Source organism: Heptranchias perlo, unplaced genomic scaffold (genome assembly GCF_035084215.1).
Source record: "Heptranchias perlo isolate sHepPer1 unplaced genomic scaffold, sHepPer1.hap1 HAP1_SCAFFOLD_209, whole genome shotgun sequence".
Lineage (NCBI taxonomy): Eukaryota > Metazoa > Chordata > Chondrichthyes > Hexanchiformes > Hexanchidae > Heptranchias > Heptranchias perlo.
In genome coordinates, this window is record NW_027139223.1 from 63,867 (window position 1) to 85,533 (window position 21,667).

A 21,667-nucleotide genomic window follows, 5' to 3' on the forward strand; every position below is an offset into this window, starting at 1 on the left:
CTCTGGGGAAAGGTCGGACCGGGTCTGATCTCCGGGGAAAGGTCGGACCGGGTCTGATCTCCGGGGAAAGGTCGGACCGGGTCTGATCTCTGGGGAAAGGTCGGACCGGGTCTGATCTCTGGGGAAAGGTCGGACCGGGTCTGATCTCTGGGGAAAGGTCGGACCGGGTCTGATCTCTGGGGAAAGGTCGGACCGGGTCTGATCCCCGGGGAAAGGTCGGACCGGGTCTGATCTCTGGGGAAAGGTCGGACCGGGTCTGATCCCCGGGGAAAGGTCGGACCGGGTCTGATCTCTGGGGAAAGGTCGGACCGGGTCTGATCTCCGGGGAAAGGTCGGACCGGGTCTGATCTCTGGGGAAAGGTCGGACCGGGTCTGATCTCCGGGGAAAGGTCGGACCGGGTCTGATCTCCGGGGAAAGGTCGGACCGGGTCTGATCTCTGGGGAAAGGTCGGACCGGGTCTGATCTCCGGGGAAAGGTCGGACCGGGTCTGATCTCTGGGGAAAGGTCGGACCGGGTCTGATCCCCGGGGAAAGGTCGGACCGGGTCTGATCTCCGGGGAAAGGTCGGACCGGGTCTGATCTCTGGGGAAAGGTCGGACCGGGTCTGATCCCCGGGGAAAGGTCGGACCGGGTCTGATCTCCGGGGAAAGGTCGGACCGGGTCTGATCTCCGGGGAAAGGTCGGACCGGGTCTGATCTCTGGGGAAAGGTCGGACCGGGTCTGATCTCCGGGGAAAGGTCGGACCGGGTCTGATCTCTGGGGAAAGGTGGGACCGGGTCTGATCTCCGGGGAAAGGTCGGACCCGGTCTGATCTCCGGGGAAAGGTCGGACCGGGTCTGATCTCCGGGGAAAGGTCGGACCGGGTCTGATCCCCGGGGAAAGGTCGGACCGGGTCTGATCTCTGGGGAAAGGTCGGACCGGGTCTGATCTCCGGGGAAAGGTCGGACCGGGTCTGATCTCTGGGGAAAGGTCGGACCGGGTCTGATCTCTGGGGAAAGGTCGGACCGGGTCTGATCTCCGGGGAAAGGTCGGACCGGGTCTGATCTCCGGGGAAAGGTCGGACCGGGTCTGATCTCCGGGGAAAGGTCGGACCGGGTCTGATCTCTGGGGAAAGGTCGGACCGGGTCTGATCTCCGGGGAAAGGTCGGACCGGGTCTGATCTCTGGGGAAAGGTCGGACCGGGTCTGATCCCCGGGGAAAGGTCGGACCGGGTCTGATCTCCGGGGAAAGGTCGGACCGGGTCTGATCTCTGGGGAAAGGTCGGACCGGGTCTGATCCCCGGGGAAAGGTCGGACCGGGTCTGATCTCTGGGGAAAGGTGGGACCGGGTCTGATCCCCGGGGAAAGGTCGGACCGGGTCTGATCTCTGGGGAAAGGTGGGACCGGGTCTGATCCCCGGGGAAAGGTCGGACCGGGTCTGATCTCCGGGGAAAGGTCGGACCGGGTCTGATCTCTGGGGAAAGGTGGGACCGGGTCTGATCCCCGGGGAAAGGTCGGACCGGGTCTGATCTCCGGGGAAAGGTCGGACCGGGTCTGATCCCCGGGGAAAGGTCGGACCGGGTTTGATCTCTGGGGAAAGGTCGGACCGGGTCTGATCCCCGGGGAAAGGTCGGACCGGGTCTGATCTCTGGGGAAAGGTCGGACCGGGTCTGATCTCTGGGGAAAGGTCGGACCGGGACTGATCTCTGGGGAAAGGTCGGACCGGGTCTGATCCCCGGGGAAAGGTCGGACCGGGTCTGATCTCCGGGGAAAGGTCGGACCGGGTCTGATCCCCGGGGAAAGGTCGGACCGGGTCTGATCTCCGGGGAAAGGTCGGACCGGGTCTGATCTCCGGGGAAAGATCGGACCGGGTCTGATCTCCGGGGAAAGGTCGGACCGGGTCTGATCTCCGGGGAAAGGTCGGACCGGGTCTGATCTCCGGGGAAAGGTCGGACCGGGTCTGATCTCCGGGGAAAGGTCGGACCGGGTCTGATCTCCGGGGAAAGGTCGGACCGGGTCTGATCTCTGGGGAAAGGTCGGACCGGGTCTGATCTCTGGGGAAAGGTCGGACCGGGTCTGATCTCTGGGGAAAGGTCGGACCGGGTCTGATCTCTGGGGAAAGGTCGGACCGGGTCTGATCCCCGGGGAAAGGTCGGACCGGGTCTGATCTCTGGGGAAAGGTCGGACCGGGTCTGATCCCCGGGGAAAGGTCGGACCGGGTCTGATCTCTGGGGAAAGGTCGGACCGGGTCTGATCTCTGGGGAAAGGTCGGACCGGGTCTGATCTCCGGGGAAAGGTCGGACCGGGTCTGATCTCTGGGGAAAGGTCGGACCGGGTCTGATCTCCGGGGAAAGGTCGGACCGGGTCTGATCTCCGGGGAAAGGTCGGACCGGGTCTGATCCCCGGGGAAAGGTCGGACCGGGTCTGATCTCTGGGGAAAGGTCGGACCGGGTCTGATCTCCGGGGAAAGGTCGGACCGGGTCTGATCTCCGGGGAAAGGTCGGACCGGGTCTGATCTCCGGGGAAAGGTCGGACCGGGTCTGATCTCTGGGGAAAGGTCGGACCGGGTCTGATCTCCGGGGAAAGGTCGGACCGGGTCTGATCTCCGGGGAAAGGTCGGACCGGGTCTGATCCCCGGGGAAAGGTCGGACCGGGTCTGATCTCTGGGGAAAGGTCGGACCGGGTCTGATCTCCGGGGAAAGGTCGGACCGGGTCTGATCTCCGGGGAAAGGTCGGACCGGGTCTGATCTCTGGGGAAAGGTCGGACCGGGTCTGATCTCCGGGGAAAGGTCGGACCGGGTCTGATCTCCGGGGAAAGGTCGGACCGGGTCTGATCTCTGGGGAAAGGTCGGACCGGGTCTGATCTCTGGGGAAAGGTCGGACCGGGTCTGATCTCTGGGGAAAGGTCGGACCGGGTCTGATCTCCGGGGAAAGGTCGGACCGGGTCTGATCTCTGGGGAAAGGTCGGACCGGGTCTGATCTCTGGGGAAAGGTCGGACCGGGTCTGATCCCCGGGGAAAGGTCGGACCGGGTCTGATCTCTGGGGAAAGGTCGGACCGGGTCTGATCCCCGGGGAAAGGTCGGACCGGGTCTGATCTCTGGGGAAAGGTCGGACCGGGTCTGATCTCTGGGGAAAGGTCGGACCGGGTCTGATCTCTGGGGAAAGGTCGGACCGGGTCTGATCTCCGGGGAAAGGTCGGACCGGGTCTGATCTCTGGGGAAAGGTCGGACCGGGTCTGATCTCCGGGGAAAGGTCGGACCGGGTCTGATCTCCGGGGAAAGGTCGGACCGGGTCTGATCCCCGGGGAAAGGTCGGACCGGGTCTGATCTCTGGGGAAAGGTCGGACCGGGTCTGATCTCCGGGGAAAGGTCGGACCGGGTCTGATCTCCGGGGAAAGGTCGGACCGGGTCTGATCTCCGGGGAAAGGTCGGACCGGGTCTGATCTCTGGGGAAAGGTCGGACCGGGTCTGATCTCTGGGGAAAGGTCGGACCGGGTCTGATCTCGGGGGAAAGGTCGGACCGGGTCTGATCCCCGGGGAAAGGTCGGACCGGGTCTGATCTCTGGGGAAAGGTCGGACCGGGTCTGATCTCCGGGGAAAGGTCGGACCGGGTCTGATCTCTGGGGAAAGGTCGGACCGGGTCTGATCTCCGGGGAAAGGTCGGACCGGGTCTGATCTCTGGGGAAAGGTCGGACCGGGTCTGATCTCTGGGGAAAGGTCGGACCGGGTCTGATCCCCGGGGAAAGGTCGGACCGGGTCTGATCTCTGGGGAAAGGTCGGACCGGGTCTGATCCCCGGGGAAAGGTCGGACCGGGTCTGATCTCTGGGGAAAGGTCGGACCGGGTCTGATCTCTGGGGAAAGGTCGGACCGGGTCTGATCTCTGGGGAAAGGTCGGACCGGGTCTGATCTCTGGGGAAAGGTCGGACCGGGTCTGATCTCTGGGGAAAGGTCGGACCGGGTCTGATCTCTGGGGAAAGGTCGGACCGGGTCTGATCTCTGGGGAAAGGTCGGACCGGGTCTGATCTCTGGGGAAAGGTCGGACCGGGTCTGATCTCCGGGGAAAGGTCGGACCGGGTCTGATCTCTGGGGAAAGGTCGGACCGGGTCTGATCTCTGGGGAAAGGGGAGCTGATTCCTTTTGCTCAGCCCTATCGCAGGTTCCTTTTTGTTTCTTTATCTTGTTTTGGGCTGAAATCTGAAGGGTGAAGGAAGGAGGCGAGAGCGGAGATTGTAACAGGAACTGACCGAGGCAAACGTTGTGATGGTCCAGCTCTGCTGACGGGTTTCGGTGATAGCCCAGTCGGCACAACTGGCAGTGTCGGCCTCTCGTGTTGTGCTTACAGCTCACGCAAATGGTGGTGGTGAGCAGCTCGATGTAACTGCACCGGTTCGAGTGGCCGAAACATTCGCAGTCTTGCAAGGAAAAGACAGAAAGTGTAGACGGGACGTAGACAGGACGTAGTCGGGTCGTAAACTGCGAGTGGGTCACATGCTGCAGGAATGAGAGGCGGAGAGGAAATGTCTGCAATGGGAGGGAGGGGAAACTCTGAGACTTTTAGCAGTGAGGGGAGAACATCAGACTCCTGGCTCGATACGGTCACATTGAATCAGGCAGATGGCGATGGATGGGAACGTTCCAGGGTTTATAGAGTCGGGTGGTGTGGCTCAGTGGGCAGCACTCTCACCGCGGAGTCAGAAGGTCATTGGTTCAAGCCCCACTCCAGAGACTTGAGCCCAAAATCCAGGCCAACACTCGGAGTGCTGTACTGAGGGAGTGCTATCCTGTCGGAGGGGCAGTATGAGGGAGTGCTGCACTGTCGGAGGGTCAGTACAGAGGGAGTGCTGCATTGTCGGAAGTCCTGTCTTTCGAATGAAACATTAAACTGAGGCCCTGTCTACCCTCTCAGGTGGATGTAAAAGATCTCATGGACGTATTTCGAAGAGCAAGGTGGTTCTCCCCGTTGTCCTGGCCAATATTTATCCCTCAACTCAACGTCATTTAAAATAAATTATCTGCTCTTTATTCATTGCTGTTTGTGGGATCTTGCTGTGCGCAAATTTTCTGCCGCGTTTCCTACATTACAACAGTGACCACACTTCAAAAGTACTTCTTTGGCTGTAAAGGACATTGGGATGTCTTGAGATTGTGAAAGGCGCTATATAAATGCAAGTCTTTCTTTCTTCATCTTTCTGCTGTAAGCCAGTAGCATTGTTTGAGAGCTCCTCCCTTACTTTGTGTTGGTAACCTCGAGTGATGAGATACTTGGCCGTGTCTGACCTTGCTTTGTGTTAGTGACCTCTGGTGATGAGATACTTGGCCGTGTCTGACCTTGCTTTGTGTTAGTGACCTCTGGTGATGAGATACTTGGCCGTGTCTGACCTTGCTTTGTGTTCGTGACCCCTAGTGATGAGATACTTGGCCGTGTCTGACCTTGCTTTGTGTTAGTGACCCCTAGTGATGAGATACTTGGCCGTGTCTGACCTTGCTTTGTGTTAGTAACCTCTCGTGATGAGATACTTGGCCGTGTCTGACCTTGCTTTGTGTTAGTGACCCCTAGTGATGAGATACTTGGCCATGTCTGACCTTGCTTTGTGTTAGTGACCTCGAGTGATGAGATACTTGGCCGTGTCTGACCTTGCTTTGTGTTAGTGACCCCTAGTGATGAGATACTTGGCCGTGTCTGACCTTGCTTTGTGTTACTGATCTCAAGTGATGAGATACTTGGCCGTGTCTGACCTTGCTTTGTGTTAGTGACCTCTAGTGATGAGATACTTGGCCGTGTCTGACCTTGCTTTGTGTTAGTGACCTCTAGTGATGAGATACTTGGCCGTGTCTGACCTTGCTTTGTGTTAGTGACCCCTAGTGATGAGATACTTGGCCGTGTCTGACCTTGCTTTGTGTTAGTGACCCCTAGTGATGAGATACTTGGCCGTGTCTGACCTTGCTTTGGATGAGCTGCGTCAGGAGAAATCAGCAACGAATAATCCCAGATGGAGAACAACGCGCGGTCTGAACAGAACATCTGTACTGTGCGCACAAACACATCGACTCGAGACTGCACGGGACAGTAAGTGGGTCCGAGAGACAAGCAACCAGACACTTCCATCAAAACCCAACAAATATTTCTGAAAATTGTCACAGATTTCAATCTGCTGGGGTCAGACAGATGTAATGATTTCAATCTGCTGGGGTCAGACAGATGTTGTAATGATTTCAATCTGCTGGGGTCAGACAGATGATTGTAATTATTTCAGTCTGCTGTGTTCAACAGATGTTTGCAATGATTTCAATCTGCTGGGTTCAGCAGATGTTTGTAATGATTTCAATCTGCTGGGATCAGACAGATGTTTGTAATGATTTCAATCTGCTGGGGTCAGACAGATGTTTGTAATGATTTCAATCTGCTGGGGTCAGACAGATGTTTGTCATGATTTCAATCTGCTGGGTTCAGATAGATGTTTCTAATGATTTCAATCTGCTGGGTTCAGACAGATGTTTCTAATGATTTCAATCTGCTGGGTTCAGACAGATGTTTGTAATGATTTCAATCTGCTGGGGTCAGACAGATATTTGTAATGATTTCAATCTGCTGGGGTCAGACAGATGTTTGTAATGATTTCCTGCCAGAAGTAACTTTTCAGCTGATAGATTTTTTTAAAGATGATGTCAGCAGTGAAACCTCACTATCCACAGGATATTGGGACAGGAGGAGGCCATTCAGCCCCTCGAGCCTGTTACACAGGAACAGGAGGAGGCCATTCAGCCCCTCGAGCCTGTTACACAGGAACAGGAGGAGGCCATTCAGCCCCTCGAGCCTGTTACACAGGAACAGGAGGAGGCCATTCAGCCCCTCGAGCCTGTTACACAGGAACAGGAGGAGGCCATTCAGCCCCTCGAGCCTGTTACATAGGGACAGGAGGAGGCCATTCAGCCCCTCGAGCCTGTTACATAGGGACAGGAGGAGGCCTTTTAACCCCTCGAGCCTGTTCTGCTGTTCATATAAGATCACGTCTGATCTGTACCTCAACCCCATTTACCCTGCTTTGCTCCGTATCCCTCGATACCCTCACCCAACAAAAATCTATCGATCTCAGTCTTGAAAGCTCCAATTGACCCCCAGCATCCACAGCCTTTTGGGGGAGAGAGTTCCAGATTTCCACTCCCCTTTGTGTGAAGAAATGTTTCCTGACATCACCCCTGAACGGCCGAGCTCTAATTTTAAGATTATTCCCCCTTGTTCTGGACTCTCCCACCAGAGGAATTAGTTTCTCTCTATCGACCCTATCAAATCGTTCAATCATTTTAAACACCTTGATCAGATCAACCCTCAATTCACACTCTCTCCCGGTCAGTACGGGGAGTTATGGACACTCTGTCCCGGTCAGTACGGGGAGTTATGGACACTCTCTCCCGGTCAGTACGAGGAGTTATGGACACTCTCTCCCGGTCAGTACGGGGAGTTATGGACACTCTGCTCCCGGTCAGTACGGGGAGTTATGGACACTCTGCTCCCGGTCAGTACGGGGAGTTATGGACACTCTGTCCCGGTCAGTACGGGGAGTTATGGACACTCTCTCCCGGTCAGTACGGGGAGTTATGGACACTCTGCTCCCGGTCAGTACGGGGAGTTATGGACACTCTCTCCCGGTCAGTACGGGGAGTTATGGACACTCTGTCCCGGTCAGTACGGGGAGTTATGGACACTCTGCTCCGGTCAGTACGGGGAGTTATGGACACTCTGCTCCCGGTCAGTACGGGGAGTTATGGACACTCTGCTCCCGGTCAGTACGGGGAGTTATGGACACTCTGTCCCCGGTCAGCACAGAGAGTTATGGACACTCTGTCCCGGTCAGTACGGGGAGTTATGGACACTCTCTCCCGGTCAGTACGGGGAGTTATGGACACTCTGCTCCCGGTCAGTACGGGGAGTTATGGACATCCTGCTCCCGGTCAGTACGGGGAGTTATGGACACTGCTCCCGGTCAGTACGGGGAGTTATGGACACTCTGCTCCCGGTCAGTACGGGGAGTTATGGACACTCTGCTCCCGGTCAGTACGGGGAGTTATGGACACTCTGCTCCCGGTCAGTACGGGGATTTATGGACACTCTGTCCCGGTCAGTACGGGGAGTTATGGACACTCTGTCCCGGTCAGTACGGGGAGTTCTGGACACTCTGCTCCCAGTCAGTACGGGGAGTTATGGACACTCTGCTCCCGGTCAGTACGGGGAGTTATGGACACTCTGTCCCCGGTCAGCACAGAGAGTTATGGACACTCTGTCCCCGGTCAGCACAGAGAGTTATGGACACTCTGTCCCGGTCAGTACGGGGAGTTATGGACACTCTGCTCCCGGTCAGTACGGGGAGTTATGGACATCCTGCTCCCGGTCAGTACGGGGAGTTATGGACACTGCTCCCGGTCAGTACGGGGAGTTATGGACACTCTGCTCCCGGTCAGTACGGGGAGTTATGGACACTCTGCTCCCGGTCAGTACGGGGAGTTATGGACACTCTGCTCCCGGTCAGTACGGGGATTTATGGACACTCTGTCCCGGTCAGTACGGGGAGTTATGGACACTCTGCTCCGGTCAGTACGGGGAGTTATGGACACTCTGTCCCGGTCAGTACGGGGAGTTATGGACACTCTGCTCCCGGTCAGTACGGGGAGTTATGGACACTCTGCTCCCGGTCAGTACGGGGAGTTATGGACACTCTGTCCCGGTCAGTACGGGGAGTTATGGACACTCTGCTCCCGGTCAGTACGGGGAGTTATGGACATCCTGCTCCCGGTCAGTACGGGGAGTTATGGACACTGCTCCCGGTCAGTACGGGGAGTTATGGACACTCTGCTCCCGGTCAGTACGGGGAGTTATGGACACTCTGCTCCCGGTCAGTACGGGGAGTTATGGACACTCTGCTCCCGGTCAGTACGGGGAGTTATGGACACTCTGCTCCGGTCAGTATGGGGAGTTATGGACACTCTGTCCCGGTCAGTACGGGGAGTTATGGACACTCTGCTCCGGTCAGTACGGGGAGTTATGGACACTCTGCTCCCGGTCAGTACGGGGAGTTATGGACACTCTGCTCCCGGTCAGTACGGGGAGTTATGGACACTCTGTCCCCGGTCAGCACAGAGAGTTATGGACACTCTGTCCCGGTCAGTACGGGGAGTTATGGACACTCTCTCCCGGTCAGTACGGGGAGTTATGGACACTCTGCTCCCGGTTAGTACGGGGAGTTATGGACATCCTGCTCCCGGTCAGTACGGGGAGTTATGGACACTGCTCCCGGTCAGTACGGGGAGTTATGGACACTCTGCTCCCGGTCAGTACGGGGAGTTATGGACACTCTGCTCCCGGTCAGTACGGGGAGTTATGGACACTCTGCTCCCGGTCAGTACGGGGATTTATGGACACTCTGTCCCGGTCAGTACGGGGAGTTATGGACACTCTGTCCCGGTCAGTACGGGGAGTTCTGGACACTCTGCTCCCGGTCAGTACGGGGAGTTATGGACACTCTGTCCCGGTCAGTACGGGGAGTTATGGACACTCTGTCCCGGTCAGTACGGGGAGTTATGGACACTCTGCTCCCGGTCAGTACGGGGAGTTATGGACACTCTGTCCCGGTCAGTACGGCGAGTTATGGACACTCTGTCCCGGTCAGTACGGGGAGTTATGGACACTCTGTCCCGGTCAGTACGGGGAGTTCTGGACACTCTGCTCCCGGTCAGTACGGGGAGTTATGGACACTCTGTCCCGGTCAGTACGGGGAGTTATGGACACTCTGTCCCGGTCAGTACGGGGAGTTATGGACACTCTGCTCCCGGTCAGTACGGGGAGTTATGGACACTCTGCTCCGGTCAGTACGGGGAGTTATGGACACTCTGTCCCCGGTCAGTACGGGGAGTTATGGACACTCTGCTCCCGGTCAGTACGGGGAGTTATGGACACTCTGCTCCCGGTCAGTACGGGGAGTTATGGACACTCTCTCCCGGTCAGTACGGGGAGTTATGGACACTCTGTCCCGGTCAGTACGGGGAGTTATGGACACTCTCTCCCGGTCAGTACGGGGAGTTATGGACACTCTGCTCCCGGTCAGTACGGGGAGTTATGGACATTCTGCTCCCGGTCAGTACGGGGAGTTATGGACACTCTGCTCCCGGTCAGTACGGGGAGTTATGGACACTCTGCTCCCGGTCAGTACGGGGAGTTATGGACACTCTGCTCCGGTCAGTATGGGGAGTTATGGACACTCTGTCCCGGTCAGTACGGGGAGTTATGGACACTCTGCTCCGGTCAGTACGGGGAGTTATGGACACTCTGCTCCCGGTCAGTACGGGGAGTTATGGACACTCTGCTCCCGGTCAGTACGGGGAGTTATGGACACTCTGTCCCCGGTCAGCACAGAGAGTTATGGACACTCTGTCCCGGTCAGTACGGGGAGTTATGGACACTCTCTCCCGGTCAGTACGGGGAGTTATGGACACTCTGCTCCCGGTCAGTACGGGGAGTTATGGACATCCTGCTCCCGGTCAGTACGGGGAGTTATGGACACTGCTCCCGGTCAGTACGGGGAGTTATGGACACTCTGCTCCCGGTCAGTACGGGGAGTTATGGACACTCTGCTCCCGGTCAGTACGGGGAGTTATGGACACTCTGCTCCCGGTCAGTACGGGGAGTTATGGACACTCTGTCCCGGTCAGTACGGGGAGTTATGGACACTCTGTCCCGGTCAGTACGGGGAGTTCTGGACACTCTGCTCCCGGTCAGTACGGGGAGTTATGGACACTCTGTCCCGGTCAGTACGGGGAGTTATGGACACTCTGTCCCGGTCAGTACGGGGAGTTATGGACACTCTGCTCCCGGTCAGTACGGGGAGTTATGGACACTCTGTCACGGTCAGTACGGCGAGTTATGGACACTCTGTCCCGGTCAGTACGGGGAGTTATGGACACTCTCTCCCGGTCAGTACGGGGAGTTCTGGACACTCTGCTCCCGGTCAGTACGGGGAGTTATGGACACTCTGTCCCGGTCAGTACGGGGAGTTATGGACACTCTGTCCCGGTCAGTACGGGGAGTTATGGACACTCTGCTCCCGGTCAGTACGGGGAGTTATGGACACTCTGCTCCGGTCAGTACGGGGAGTTATGGACACTCTGTCCCCGGTCAGTACGGGGAGTTATGGACACTCTGCTCCCGGTCAGTACGGGGAGTTATGGACACTCTGCTCCCGGTCAGTACGGGGAGTTATGGACACTCTGTCCCGGTCAGTACGGGGAGTTATGGACACTCTGTCCCGGTCAGTACGGGGAGTTATGGACACTCTGTCCCCGGTCAGTACGGGGAGTTATGGACACTCTGCTCCCGGTCAGTACGGGGAGTTATGGACACTCTGCTCCTGGTCAGTACGGGGAGTTATGGACACTCTGTCCCGGTCAGTACGGGGAGTTATGGACACTCTGCTCCCGGTCAGTACGGGGAGTTATGGACACTCTGCTCCCGGTCAGTACGGGGAGTTATGGACACTCTGTCCCGGTCAGTACGGGGAGTTATGGACACTCTGTCCCGGTCAGTACGGGGAGTTATGGACACTCTGTCCCGGTCAGTACGGGGAGTTATGGACACTCTGCTCCCGGTCAGTACAGGGAGTTATGGACACTCTGCTCCTGGTCAATACGGGGAGTTATGGACACTCTGTCCCGGTCAGTACGGGGAGTTATGGACACTCTGCTCCCGGTCAGTACGGGGAGTTATGGACAATCTGCTCCCGGTCAGTACGGGGAGTTATGGACACTCTGTCCCGGTCAGTACGGGGAGTTATGGACACTCTGTCCCGGTCAGTACGGGGAGTTATGGACACTCTGCTCCCGGTCAGTATGGGGAGTTATGGACACTCTGTCCCGGTCAGTACGGGGAGTTATGGACACTCTGTCCCGGTCAGTACGGGGAGTTATGGACACTCTGCTCCCGGTCAGTACGGGGAGTTATGGACACTCTGCTCCCGGTCAGTACGGGGAGTTATGGACACTCTGCTCCCCGTCAGTATGGGTGTTGATTTAGGTGCTCAATGTAGCCGATGGTTTGGAATGACATGGACAGCATGCGAAGGGTTAAATAAACGAGACCGAGTTCATGCAAAATACGGGAAACGAAGGTGAAGAGATTGAGGCCGAGAGACACTCGTCCAGTTCCCATTTCTGTATCTGGGAGATCGGGATTACAACAGGTCCCGATTGATCTCGGTATCAGGAACCAGACAGCTTTCCACAAATACACTCAGTCCCTGTTCACACCTACACCTGTTCCACACTCACTCCCTGTTCACACCTACACCTGTTCCACACTCAGTCCCTGTTCCCACCGACACCTGTTCCACACTCAGTCCCTGTTCCACACTCAGTCCCTGTTCCACACTCAGTCCCTGTTCACACCTACACCTGTTCCACACTCAGTCCCTGTTCACACCTACACCTGTTCCACGGTCAGTGAGACACGAGGGGGGGTCGAGGGGAAGGTTCGTTTGCTCCAGATACAGAAATGGGCTCAGGGTCAGCAGGTCGCAGGTCAGAGAGCGTAGGTCCTACTTACGGTCACTGGTGACGGTGTTCGGGAGGCCTGGAGAGGGAAACGGAAACAAAAATCAGGGCCTGAGTTCAGGTGTTTGTGTCGAACACGGATTATGAAGTATTTTAGTGGAACAATGTGTCAGAACGCAACGTAAACACATTACAGTGAAAGGAGATTTCTTCAGAGTGAAGGGAGGGGGAGGGGGAGGGGGAGGGGAGAGGAGGGAGTGGAGGGGGAGAGGGGAGAGGATGGGGCGAGATGGGGGAGAGGGGAGAGGATGGGGCGAAATGGTGGGGAGTGGAGTGGGGGGGAGAGCAGGGAGGAGGGGGAGAGGAGGTGGATTGGACGGGGGAGGGAGATGGGGAAAGGGGAGGGGGGATGTGGTAGGTTGGGGAGGTGGGGGGAGGGGGAGCATTTGGGGAGGGGGAGCGGAATGGTGGGAGAGTGAAGGAGGAGGGCAAGGAGAGGGGGAGTGAGAGGGGTTGGGGGTGGGGGGGAGGAGGGTTGGGGAGGGGGAGAGGGAGGGGTTGGGGAGGGGAAGGGGTTGAGGGTTGGGGATAATACAGGAGGTGGTAATTCCAGAGTGAGCCCCACCTTGAGGGAATGGAGGCTTCGCCTGAGGAGGGTCAGACAGCTCCGCCCCTCCCCATCCGGACAGTGACAACCAGTGGCCAACATCCGGCCCCCGGGGTCACGGGGTCAGGGGACTCAATCTCCCAGAGTGCAGCGGGGCCCGGGCTCTCGATGGGGCCTTTTCTCCGCCGCGCTGCATTGTGGGAAGGCAGGGCCGCCATCGCCGCCTCCGTTCAACCGGCTCCTGGAATCAGGGAATCGACAGAAAAAGGGGCCACGGGGGGAAATTCACACCCCGGGGATCGACCATCACCCCCCTCCGGAACCCCTTCTCCCCACTCCGGAACCCCTTCTCCCCCCTCCGGAACCCCTTCTCCCCCCTCCGGAACCCCTTCTCCCCACTCCGGAACCCCTTCTCCCCACTCCGCAACCCCTTCTCCCCACTCCGCAACCCCTTCTCCCCACTCCGCAACCCCTTCTCCCCACTCCTGAACCCCTTCTCCTCCCTCCTGAACCCCTTCTCCCCTCTCCTGAACCCCTTCTCCCCACTCCTGAACCCCTTCACCTCCCTCCTGAACCCCTTCTCCCCTCTCCTGAACCCCTTCTCCTCCCTCCGGAACCCCTTCTCCCCACTCCTGAACCCCTTCTCCCCTCTCCTGAACCCCTTCTCCCCACTCTTGAACCCCTTCTCCTCCCTCCTGAACCCCTTCTCCCCTCTCCTGAACCCCTTCTCCCCTCTCCTGAACCCCTTCTCCCCTATCCTGAACCCCTTCTCCCCACTCCTGAACCCCTTCTCCCCACTCCTGAACCCCTTCTCCCCACTCCTGAACCCCTTCTCTTCCCCTCCTGAGCCCATTCTCCTCCCTCCTGAACCCCTTCTCCCCCCTCCTGAACCCCTTCTCCCCCCTCCTGAACCCCTTCTCCCCTCTCCTGAACCCCTTCTCCCCACTCCTGAACCCCTTCTCCCCACTCCTGAACCCCTTCTCCTCCCCTCCTGAGCCCATTCTCCTCCCTCCTGAACCCCTTCTCCTCCCTCCTGAACCCCTTCTCCTCCCCTCCTGAGCCCATTCTCCTCCCTCCTGAACCCCCTTCTCCCCCCTCCTGAACCCCTTCTCCCCACTCCTGAACCCCTTCTCCCCCCTCCTGAACCCCTTCTCCCCCCTCCGGAACCCCTTCTCCCCCCTCCGGAAACCCTTCTCCCCACTCCTGAACCCCTTCTCCTCCCTCCTGAACCCCTTCTCCCCTCTCCTGAACCCCTTCTCCCCACTCCTGAACCCCTTCTCCCCTCTCCTGAACCCCTTCTCCCCACTCCTGAACCCCTTCTCCCCACTCCTGAACCCCTTCTCCCCTCTCCTGAACCCCTTCTCCTCCCCTCCTGAGCCCATTCTCCTCCCTCCTGAACCCCTTCTCCCCCCTCCTGAACCCCTTCTCCCCTCTCCTGAACCCCTTCTCCCCACTCCTGAACCCCTTCTCCCCTCTCCTGAACCCCTTCTCCCCCCTCCTGAACCCCTTCTCCCGCCTCCTGAACCCCTTCTCCCCTCTCCTGAACCCCTTCTCCCCACTCCTGAACCCCCTTCTCCCCCCTCCTGAACCCCTTCTCCCCCCTCCTGAACCCCTTCTCCCCTCTCCTGAACCCCTTCTCCCCCCTCCTGAACCCCTTCTCCCCACTCCTGAACCCCTTCTCCCCTCTCCTGAACCCCTTCTCCTCCCCTCCTGAACCCCTTCTCCCCTCTCCTGAACCCCTTCTCCCCCCTCCTGAACCCCTTCTCCTGCCTCCTGAACCCCTTCTCCCCTCTCCTGAACCCCTTCTCCCCACTCCTGAACCCCCTTCTCCCCCCTCCTGAACCCCTTCTCCCCCCTCCTGAACCCCTTCTCCCCTCTCCTGAACCCCTTGTCCCCACTCCTGAACCCCTTCTCCCCACTCCTGAACCCCTTCTCCCCTCTCCTGAACACCTTCTCCTCCCCTCCTGAGCCCATTCTCCTCCCTCCTGAACCCCTTCTCCCCCTCCTGAACCCCTTCTCCCCCCCTCCTGAACCCCTTCTCCCCTCTCCTGAACCCCTTCTCCCCACTCCTGAACCCCTTCTCCCCTCTCCTGAACCCCTTCTCCCCCTCCTGAACCCCTTCTCCCCACTCCTGAACCCCCTTCTCCCCTCTCCTGAACCCCTTCTCCCCACTCCTGAACCCCTTCTCCCCCCTCCTGAACCCCTTCTCCCCCCTCCTGAACCCCTTCTCCCCACTCCTGAACCCCTTCTCCCCCCTCCTGAACCCCTTCTCCCCCCTCCTGAACCCCTTCTCCCCCCTCCTGAACCCCTTCTCCACCCTCCTGAACCCCTTCTCCCCACTCCTGAACCCATTCTCCCCCCTCCTGAACCCCTTCTCCCCCTCCTGAACCCCTTCTCCCCACTCCTGAACCCATTCTCGCCCCTCCTGAACCCCTTCTCGCCCCTCCTGAACCCCTTCTCCACCCTCCTGAACCACTTCTCCACCCTCCTGAACCCCTTCTCCCCCCTCCTGAACCCCTTCTCCCCCCTCCTGAACCCCTTCTCCCCCCTCCTGAACCCCTTCTCCCCCCTCCTGAACCCCTTCTCCCCCCTCCTGAACCCCTTCTCCTCCCCTCCTGAGCCCATTCTCCTCCCTCCTGAACCCCTTCTCCCCCTCCTGAACCCCTTCTCCCCTCTCCTGAACCTCTTCTCCCCTCTCCTGAACCCCTTCTCCCCACTCCTGAACCCCCTTCTCCCCTCTCCTGAACCCCTTCTCCCCACTCCTGAACCCCTTCTCCCCTCTCCTGAACCCCTTCTCCTCCCCTCCTGAGCCCATTCTCCTCACTCCTGAACCCCTTCTCCCCCCTCCTGAACCCCTTCTCCCCTCTCCTGAACCCCTTCTCCCCCCTCCTGAACCCCTTCTCCCCTCTCCTGAACCCCTTCTCCCCCCTCCTGAACCCCTTCTCCCCCCTCCTGAACCCCTTCTCCCCTCTCCTGAACCCCTTCTCCCCTCTCCTGAACCCCTTCTCCCCACTCCTGAACCCCCTTCTCCTGAACCCCCTTCTCCTGAACCCCTTCTCCCCCTCCTGAACCCCTTCTCCCCACTCCTGAACCCATTCTCCCCCCTCCTGAACCCCTTCTCCCCCCTCCTGAACCCCTTCTCCCCCCTCCTGAACCCCTTCTCCCCCCTCCTGAACCCCTTCTCCCCCCTCCTGAACCCCTTCTCCCCACTCCTGAACCCATTCTCCCCCCTCCTGAACCCCTTCTCCCCCCTCCTGAACCCCTTCTCCCCCCTCCTGAACTCCTTCTCCCCCCTCCTGAACTCCTTCTCCCCCCTCCTGAACCCCTTCGCCCCCCTCCTGACCCCCTTCCCCTCCCCCTCGTGGTTCCCTCCCCCTGGAGTCAGTCCTTATTCCTGTTCTCTGTCTCTGTCCAATCTCCCGCTCTGAGTCTCTGTTTACACATTAATTCATTCACAAACATCCATTTGCTTCTATTTTGGAATCGGTGCATTGCCGGGAGTTGGAATTAGAATGAAATCTGAACCGAAACCCAAGGTGCCGCCGGTATCAGGCGGGGCCGGAGAAGCCCTCGTTACTCACAGATATTGGCCGTCCCTTTGGGGATCGGGAGGTACGAGCCGGCTCTCCACGGCCGGCCTTGAAAGCCTTTCTTGCATCTCCCGCAGTCCGGCCCCGTCGTGTTGTGCTCACACTCGCAACTCAGCTTCCCCTTCTCCAGGACACAGTTGTTGGCGTGAAGATTGCACTTACACCTGGCAAAAAAACAAGGGGACAAGCTGGTTTAAAATGACCCCGAGCAGCTCCGTTACACACCGGACTCTCTGCTCCGGGGCTCAGCTCTCCCTTTACCAGCTTAGGTTCCTGGTGTCTCCATCACAGGAAGGTCCTGGATCCCAGTTCAAGGTCATTGCAGAATTTTAAACTGATGCAAACCCCTTCCTGCAGAACATGGGCAGCCTGTGATCCCCTCACACAGTCTCCCCTTTCCCCAAACTGGACCCAGTGACAAGATCTCAGGCCCGAACTGCACAGGACGACAAACCCAGTACACAGCGATTCCCAGCACGGGGCGATTCCCAGCACAGGACAATTCCCAGCATATCAATTCCCAGCACGGGGCAATTCCCACTCATGGGCAATTCCCACTCATGGGCAATTCCCACTGACTGGAGCAGCAGAGACCAGGAACATGGGTCAACCCTAAAAAGAGAAAGAACTCCCATTTCCACAGCGCCTTTCACCACCTCAGGACGTCCCAAAGTGCTTTACAGCCAATGAAGTAAATTTGAAATGTAGTCACTGTTGTAATGTGGGGAACACAGCAGCCAATTTACGCACAGCAAGATCCCACAAACAGCAATGAGATATTGAGATCTCGCCTCTGAGACAGAAGGTCATAAGTTCAAGCCCCGCTCCAGAGACTTGAGCAAATAATCCAGGCCGGCACTCCCCGGTGTCAGTACTGAGGGAGTGCTGCACTGTCGGAGGGTCAGTACTGAGGGAGTGCTGCACTGTCGGAGGGTCAGTACTGAGGGAGTGCTGCACTGTCGGAGGGTCAGTACTGAGGGAGTGCTGCACTGTCGGAGGGTCAGTACTGAGGGAGTGCTGCACTGTCAGAGGGTCAGTACTGAGGGAGTGCTGCACTGTCGGAGGGTCAGTACTGAGGGAGTGCTGCACTGTCGGAGGGTCAGTACTGAGGGAGAGCTGCACTGTCGGAGGGGCAGTACTGAGGATGTGCTGCACTGTCGGAGGGTCAGTACTGAGGGAGTGCCGCACTGTCGGAGGGTCAGTATTGAGGGAGTGCGGCACTGTCGGAGGGTCAGTACTGAGGGAGTGCTGCACTGTCGGATGGTCAGTACTGAGGGAGTGCTGCACTGTCGGAGGGTCAGTACTGAGGGAGTGCTACACTGTCAGAGGGTCAGTACTGAGGGAGTGCTGCACTGTCGGAGGGTCAGTACTGAGGGAGTGCTGCACTGTCGGAGGGTCAGTACTGAGGGAGTGCTGCACTGTCGGAGGGTCAGTACTGAGGGAGTGCTGCACTGTCGGAGGGTCAGTACTGAGGGAGTGCTGCACTGTCGGAGGGTCAGTACTGAGGGAGTGCTGCACTGTCGGAGGGTCAGTACTGAGGGAGTGCTGCACTGTCGGAGGGTCAGTACTGAGGGAGTGCTGCACTATTGGTGTTGGTGTCTTTTGAATGAGACTTTAAACCGAGGCCCTGTCTGCCCTCTCAGGTGGCCGTAAAAGATCCCACAGCCATTATTTCAAAGAAGAGCGGGGGAGTTCTCCCCGGTGTCCTGACCAATGTTTATCCACCAACCAACATCATAAAACAGATTCTTTGGTCATTATCACATTGAAGAGGGTTTAGTTGCTGTGATGGGAGTTTACAGTTTCTGGGGAAGGTCGGTCTGGGATCACCTCCTTGTGAAATATATTTTTTAATGTTCTAAAGGACACAATCGCATCGCTGACATTAACAGTGACTGTGATGAAGATTTCCCTTTAGTAAATACGATGTGGAAAGGCCCAGTGTGTTGTGAGGGTTTCTGTGTTGTAAAGTGTGAGATCGCTGGTCTCGGGGATTCTGTGCTAACAGCATCGGGCCGCTGTTTAACTCACTGGGAAGGTGAAGCTTCAAAATCTGCAGATTGGTCCTCACACATTCAGCACATTTGCTGTTCTCGGCACTTTTTGCTGAACTAAGCAGAAACCCAGACAGTTCCTTGGAGGCAAATTAACCTCAGCGTAAACATTTTCCTGTTCCTGTTCTCGAATTAGTGTCTGAAGATTCTCCTGGACTAAAAGCTCGAGTGAGTCTCCCAGATGCTGAGTGTAGAATTTCTCATCTACAGGCTGCCCCCCGGTGACATCATCTGAAAACACAACGTCAGGTTCCACATGTACACTGACGACACCCAGCTCTACCTCACCCCCACCTCTCTCCACCCCTCCACTCTCTCTGATTTGTCACGCTGCTTTTCCAACAGCCAGTACTGGAGGAGCAGAAATTTCCTCCAACTAAATATTGGGAAGACCGAAGCCATTGTCTTCAGTCCCCGCCTCAAACTCCGTTCCCCAGACACCGACTCCATCCCTCTCCCCGGCCACAGTCTGAGGCTAACTCTGCTGCCCGTATCCTAACTCGCACCAAGTCCCGTTCTCCCATCACCCCCGTGCTCACTGACCAACATCGGCAACGCCTCGATTTTAAAATTCTCATCCTTGTTTTCAAATCCCTCCATGGCCTCGCCCCTCCCTATCTCTGTAACCTCCTCCAGCCCGACAACCCTCCGAGATCTCTTCAATTCTGGCCTCTTGCGCTTCCCCAATTTTAATCACTCCACCATTGGCAGCCGTGCCTTCAGCTGCCTGGGAGCTAAGCTCTGGAATTCCCTCCCTAAACCTCTCCCCCTCTCCACCTCTCTCTCCTCCTTTGAGACGCTCCTTAAAACCTACCTCTTCGAACAAGCTTTTAGTCTCCTGTCCGAATATCTCATGTGGCTCGGTATCAAATTTTTGTTTGATAGTCGCTCCTGTGAAGCACCTTGGGACGTTTTACTCTGTTAAAGGGGCTATATAATTGCAAGTTGTTATTGTTGATGGAGTTCCCTCCAGATGTTGGCCCTGATAGACCGTCCCCCAGATGTTTGCCCTGGGAGATTATCCCCCAGATGTTTGCCCTGGTAGACCTTTCCCCCAGATGTTGGCCCTGATAGACCGTCCCCCAGATGTTTGCCCTGATGGACTGTCCCCCAGATGTTTGCCCTAATGGACCGTACCCCAGATGTTTGCCCTGATACAGCGCCCCCTGGATGTGAAGTGTGGGATCAGTGACCCTGAGCAGAGGTGACGAGGAGCTCTCACCGTCCGTGAATCTCCACGTTGGAGATGGCGTAGAAGTATTTGGAGAGGTTGAGCTGGTCGACGCTGGTGGCCCCGGTGGCCGGCCGGAGCAGCCTGACCCGCAGGTCGGTCAGGGTGAAGAAGTCCCTCAGGTCCTTGGTGGTGTCCAGCTGGCCGTAGAGCGAGGCCATGTTGCGGAGAAGGGGCCCCCCGAACAGGGCGAACCGCTCCCTGATCTCGAAGCGGACCGTCTTGTCCACCTTCCACACGTAGCCCCTGGAGTACTCCTCCGTGCAGATGATGTCCAGCACCGAGGCTGGGCTCAGATCCCGGACCGTTCTCCGCTCCATCCCGAAGGAGTTGAGGCAGTCGGCAGCGTAGAACTGGTAGGGCTGCCACGTCCGGCCGTGGTCCAGAGATTTCTCCAGGACCATCTGCTCCGGCCGGCCCGACTCGAAGGTGATGACGATATCCTCGGTCAGCTCGATGGTCTTGCCCCAGGACAGGGTGATATTGACCAGGAGGGGCTCGGGGAAACTCCTCCAGGAGACGCTTTGCCAAAAGGTGTTTGGGATCCGGCCCTCGTGATCCAGCATCAGCTCGGGGGGGTGTGCGAGCTCGGGCGTGCGAGCGTCACACTCGTTGTTGCACATGTAGGGGTTCTCCTGGAATTGGGCACAGAGCAACACGGGTTAGATACAGAGTTAGGCCCCATCTACACTGTCCCATCAAACACTCCCAGGGCAGGTACAGCACGGGTTAGATACAGAGTAAAGCTCCCTCTACACTGTCCCATCAAACACTCCCAGGGCAGGTACAGCACGGGTTAGATACAGAGTAAAGCTCCCTCTACACTGTCCCATCAAACACTCCCAGGGCAGGTACAGCACGGGTTAGATACAGAGTAAAGCTCCCTCTGCACTGTCTTGGAATCCAGGAATATCCATCCACTCTAATTTTCTCAGGGATAAGTTTTGATTAAACTGTACGCGCTCCATCTCACTGCACTCTGTGCTGGACAGTGAGACAGCTGGTTAATTATATCGCTGTAGTGTCGAGGAATGATTCTCGCTCTGTCTAACTAAAAATAGCTTCACACCTCTAAAATATTTAGAGACCTGAATTGTAAAACTACACAGGAATTGGAAACACAACTGTAAGATCCCACCTTATCCTCACTGGGAGTGATTCCCCGTCACTGGGGGTGATTCCCCGTCACTGGGGGTGATTCCCCGTCACTGGGGGTGATTCCCCGTCACTGGGGGTGATTCCCCGTCACTGGGGGTGATTCCCTGTCACTGGGGGTGATTCCCTGTCCACTGGGGGTGATTCCCTGTCCACTGGGAGTGATTCCCCGTCACTGGGGGTGATTCCCCGTCACTGGGGGTGATTCCCCGTCACTGGGGGTGATTCCCCGTCACTGGGGGTGATTCCCCGTCACTCGGAGTGATTCCCCGTCACTGGGGGTGATTCCCCGTCACTGGGGGTGATTCCCCGTCACTGGGGGTGATTCCCCGTCACTGGGGGTGATTCCCTGTCACCGGGAGTGATTCCCCGTCACCGGGGGTGATTCCCCGTCTCTGGGAGTGATTCCCCGTCACCGGGAGTGATCCCCCGTCACCGGGAGTGATCCCCCGTCACCGGGAGTGATTCCCCGTCACCGGGAGTGATTCCCTGTCACTGTGCAGTTTGTTGTATCAGA

General features: G+C 57.7%; 1 protein-coding gene across 1 annotated transcript in view; it reads right to left on the bottom strand.

Annotated features, from left to right (window-relative positions):
- LOC137310067 (netrin-G1-like) overlaps positions 1 to 20,620 on the bottom strand; it is a 29,096-nt gene extending 8,476 nt beyond the window's left edge. The window contains exons 1-4 of the mRNA XM_067978033.1: positions 19,987 to 20,620; positions 16,702 to 16,874; positions 12,566 to 12,592; positions 4,224 to 4,391 (exon numbers count right to left, since the gene is read on the bottom strand). Of these exons, the coding sequence (XP_067834134.1) occupies positions 4,224 to 4,391; positions 12,566 to 12,592; positions 16,702 to 16,874; positions 19,987 to 20,618 (1,000 nt within the window). The 5' untranslated portion in view covers positions 20,619 to 20,620. The remainder of the gene's footprint in view (positions 1 to 4,223; positions 4,392 to 12,565; positions 12,593 to 16,701; positions 16,875 to 19,986) is intronic.
- Between the last annotated feature and the right edge of the window lie 1,047 nt (positions 20,621 to 21,667).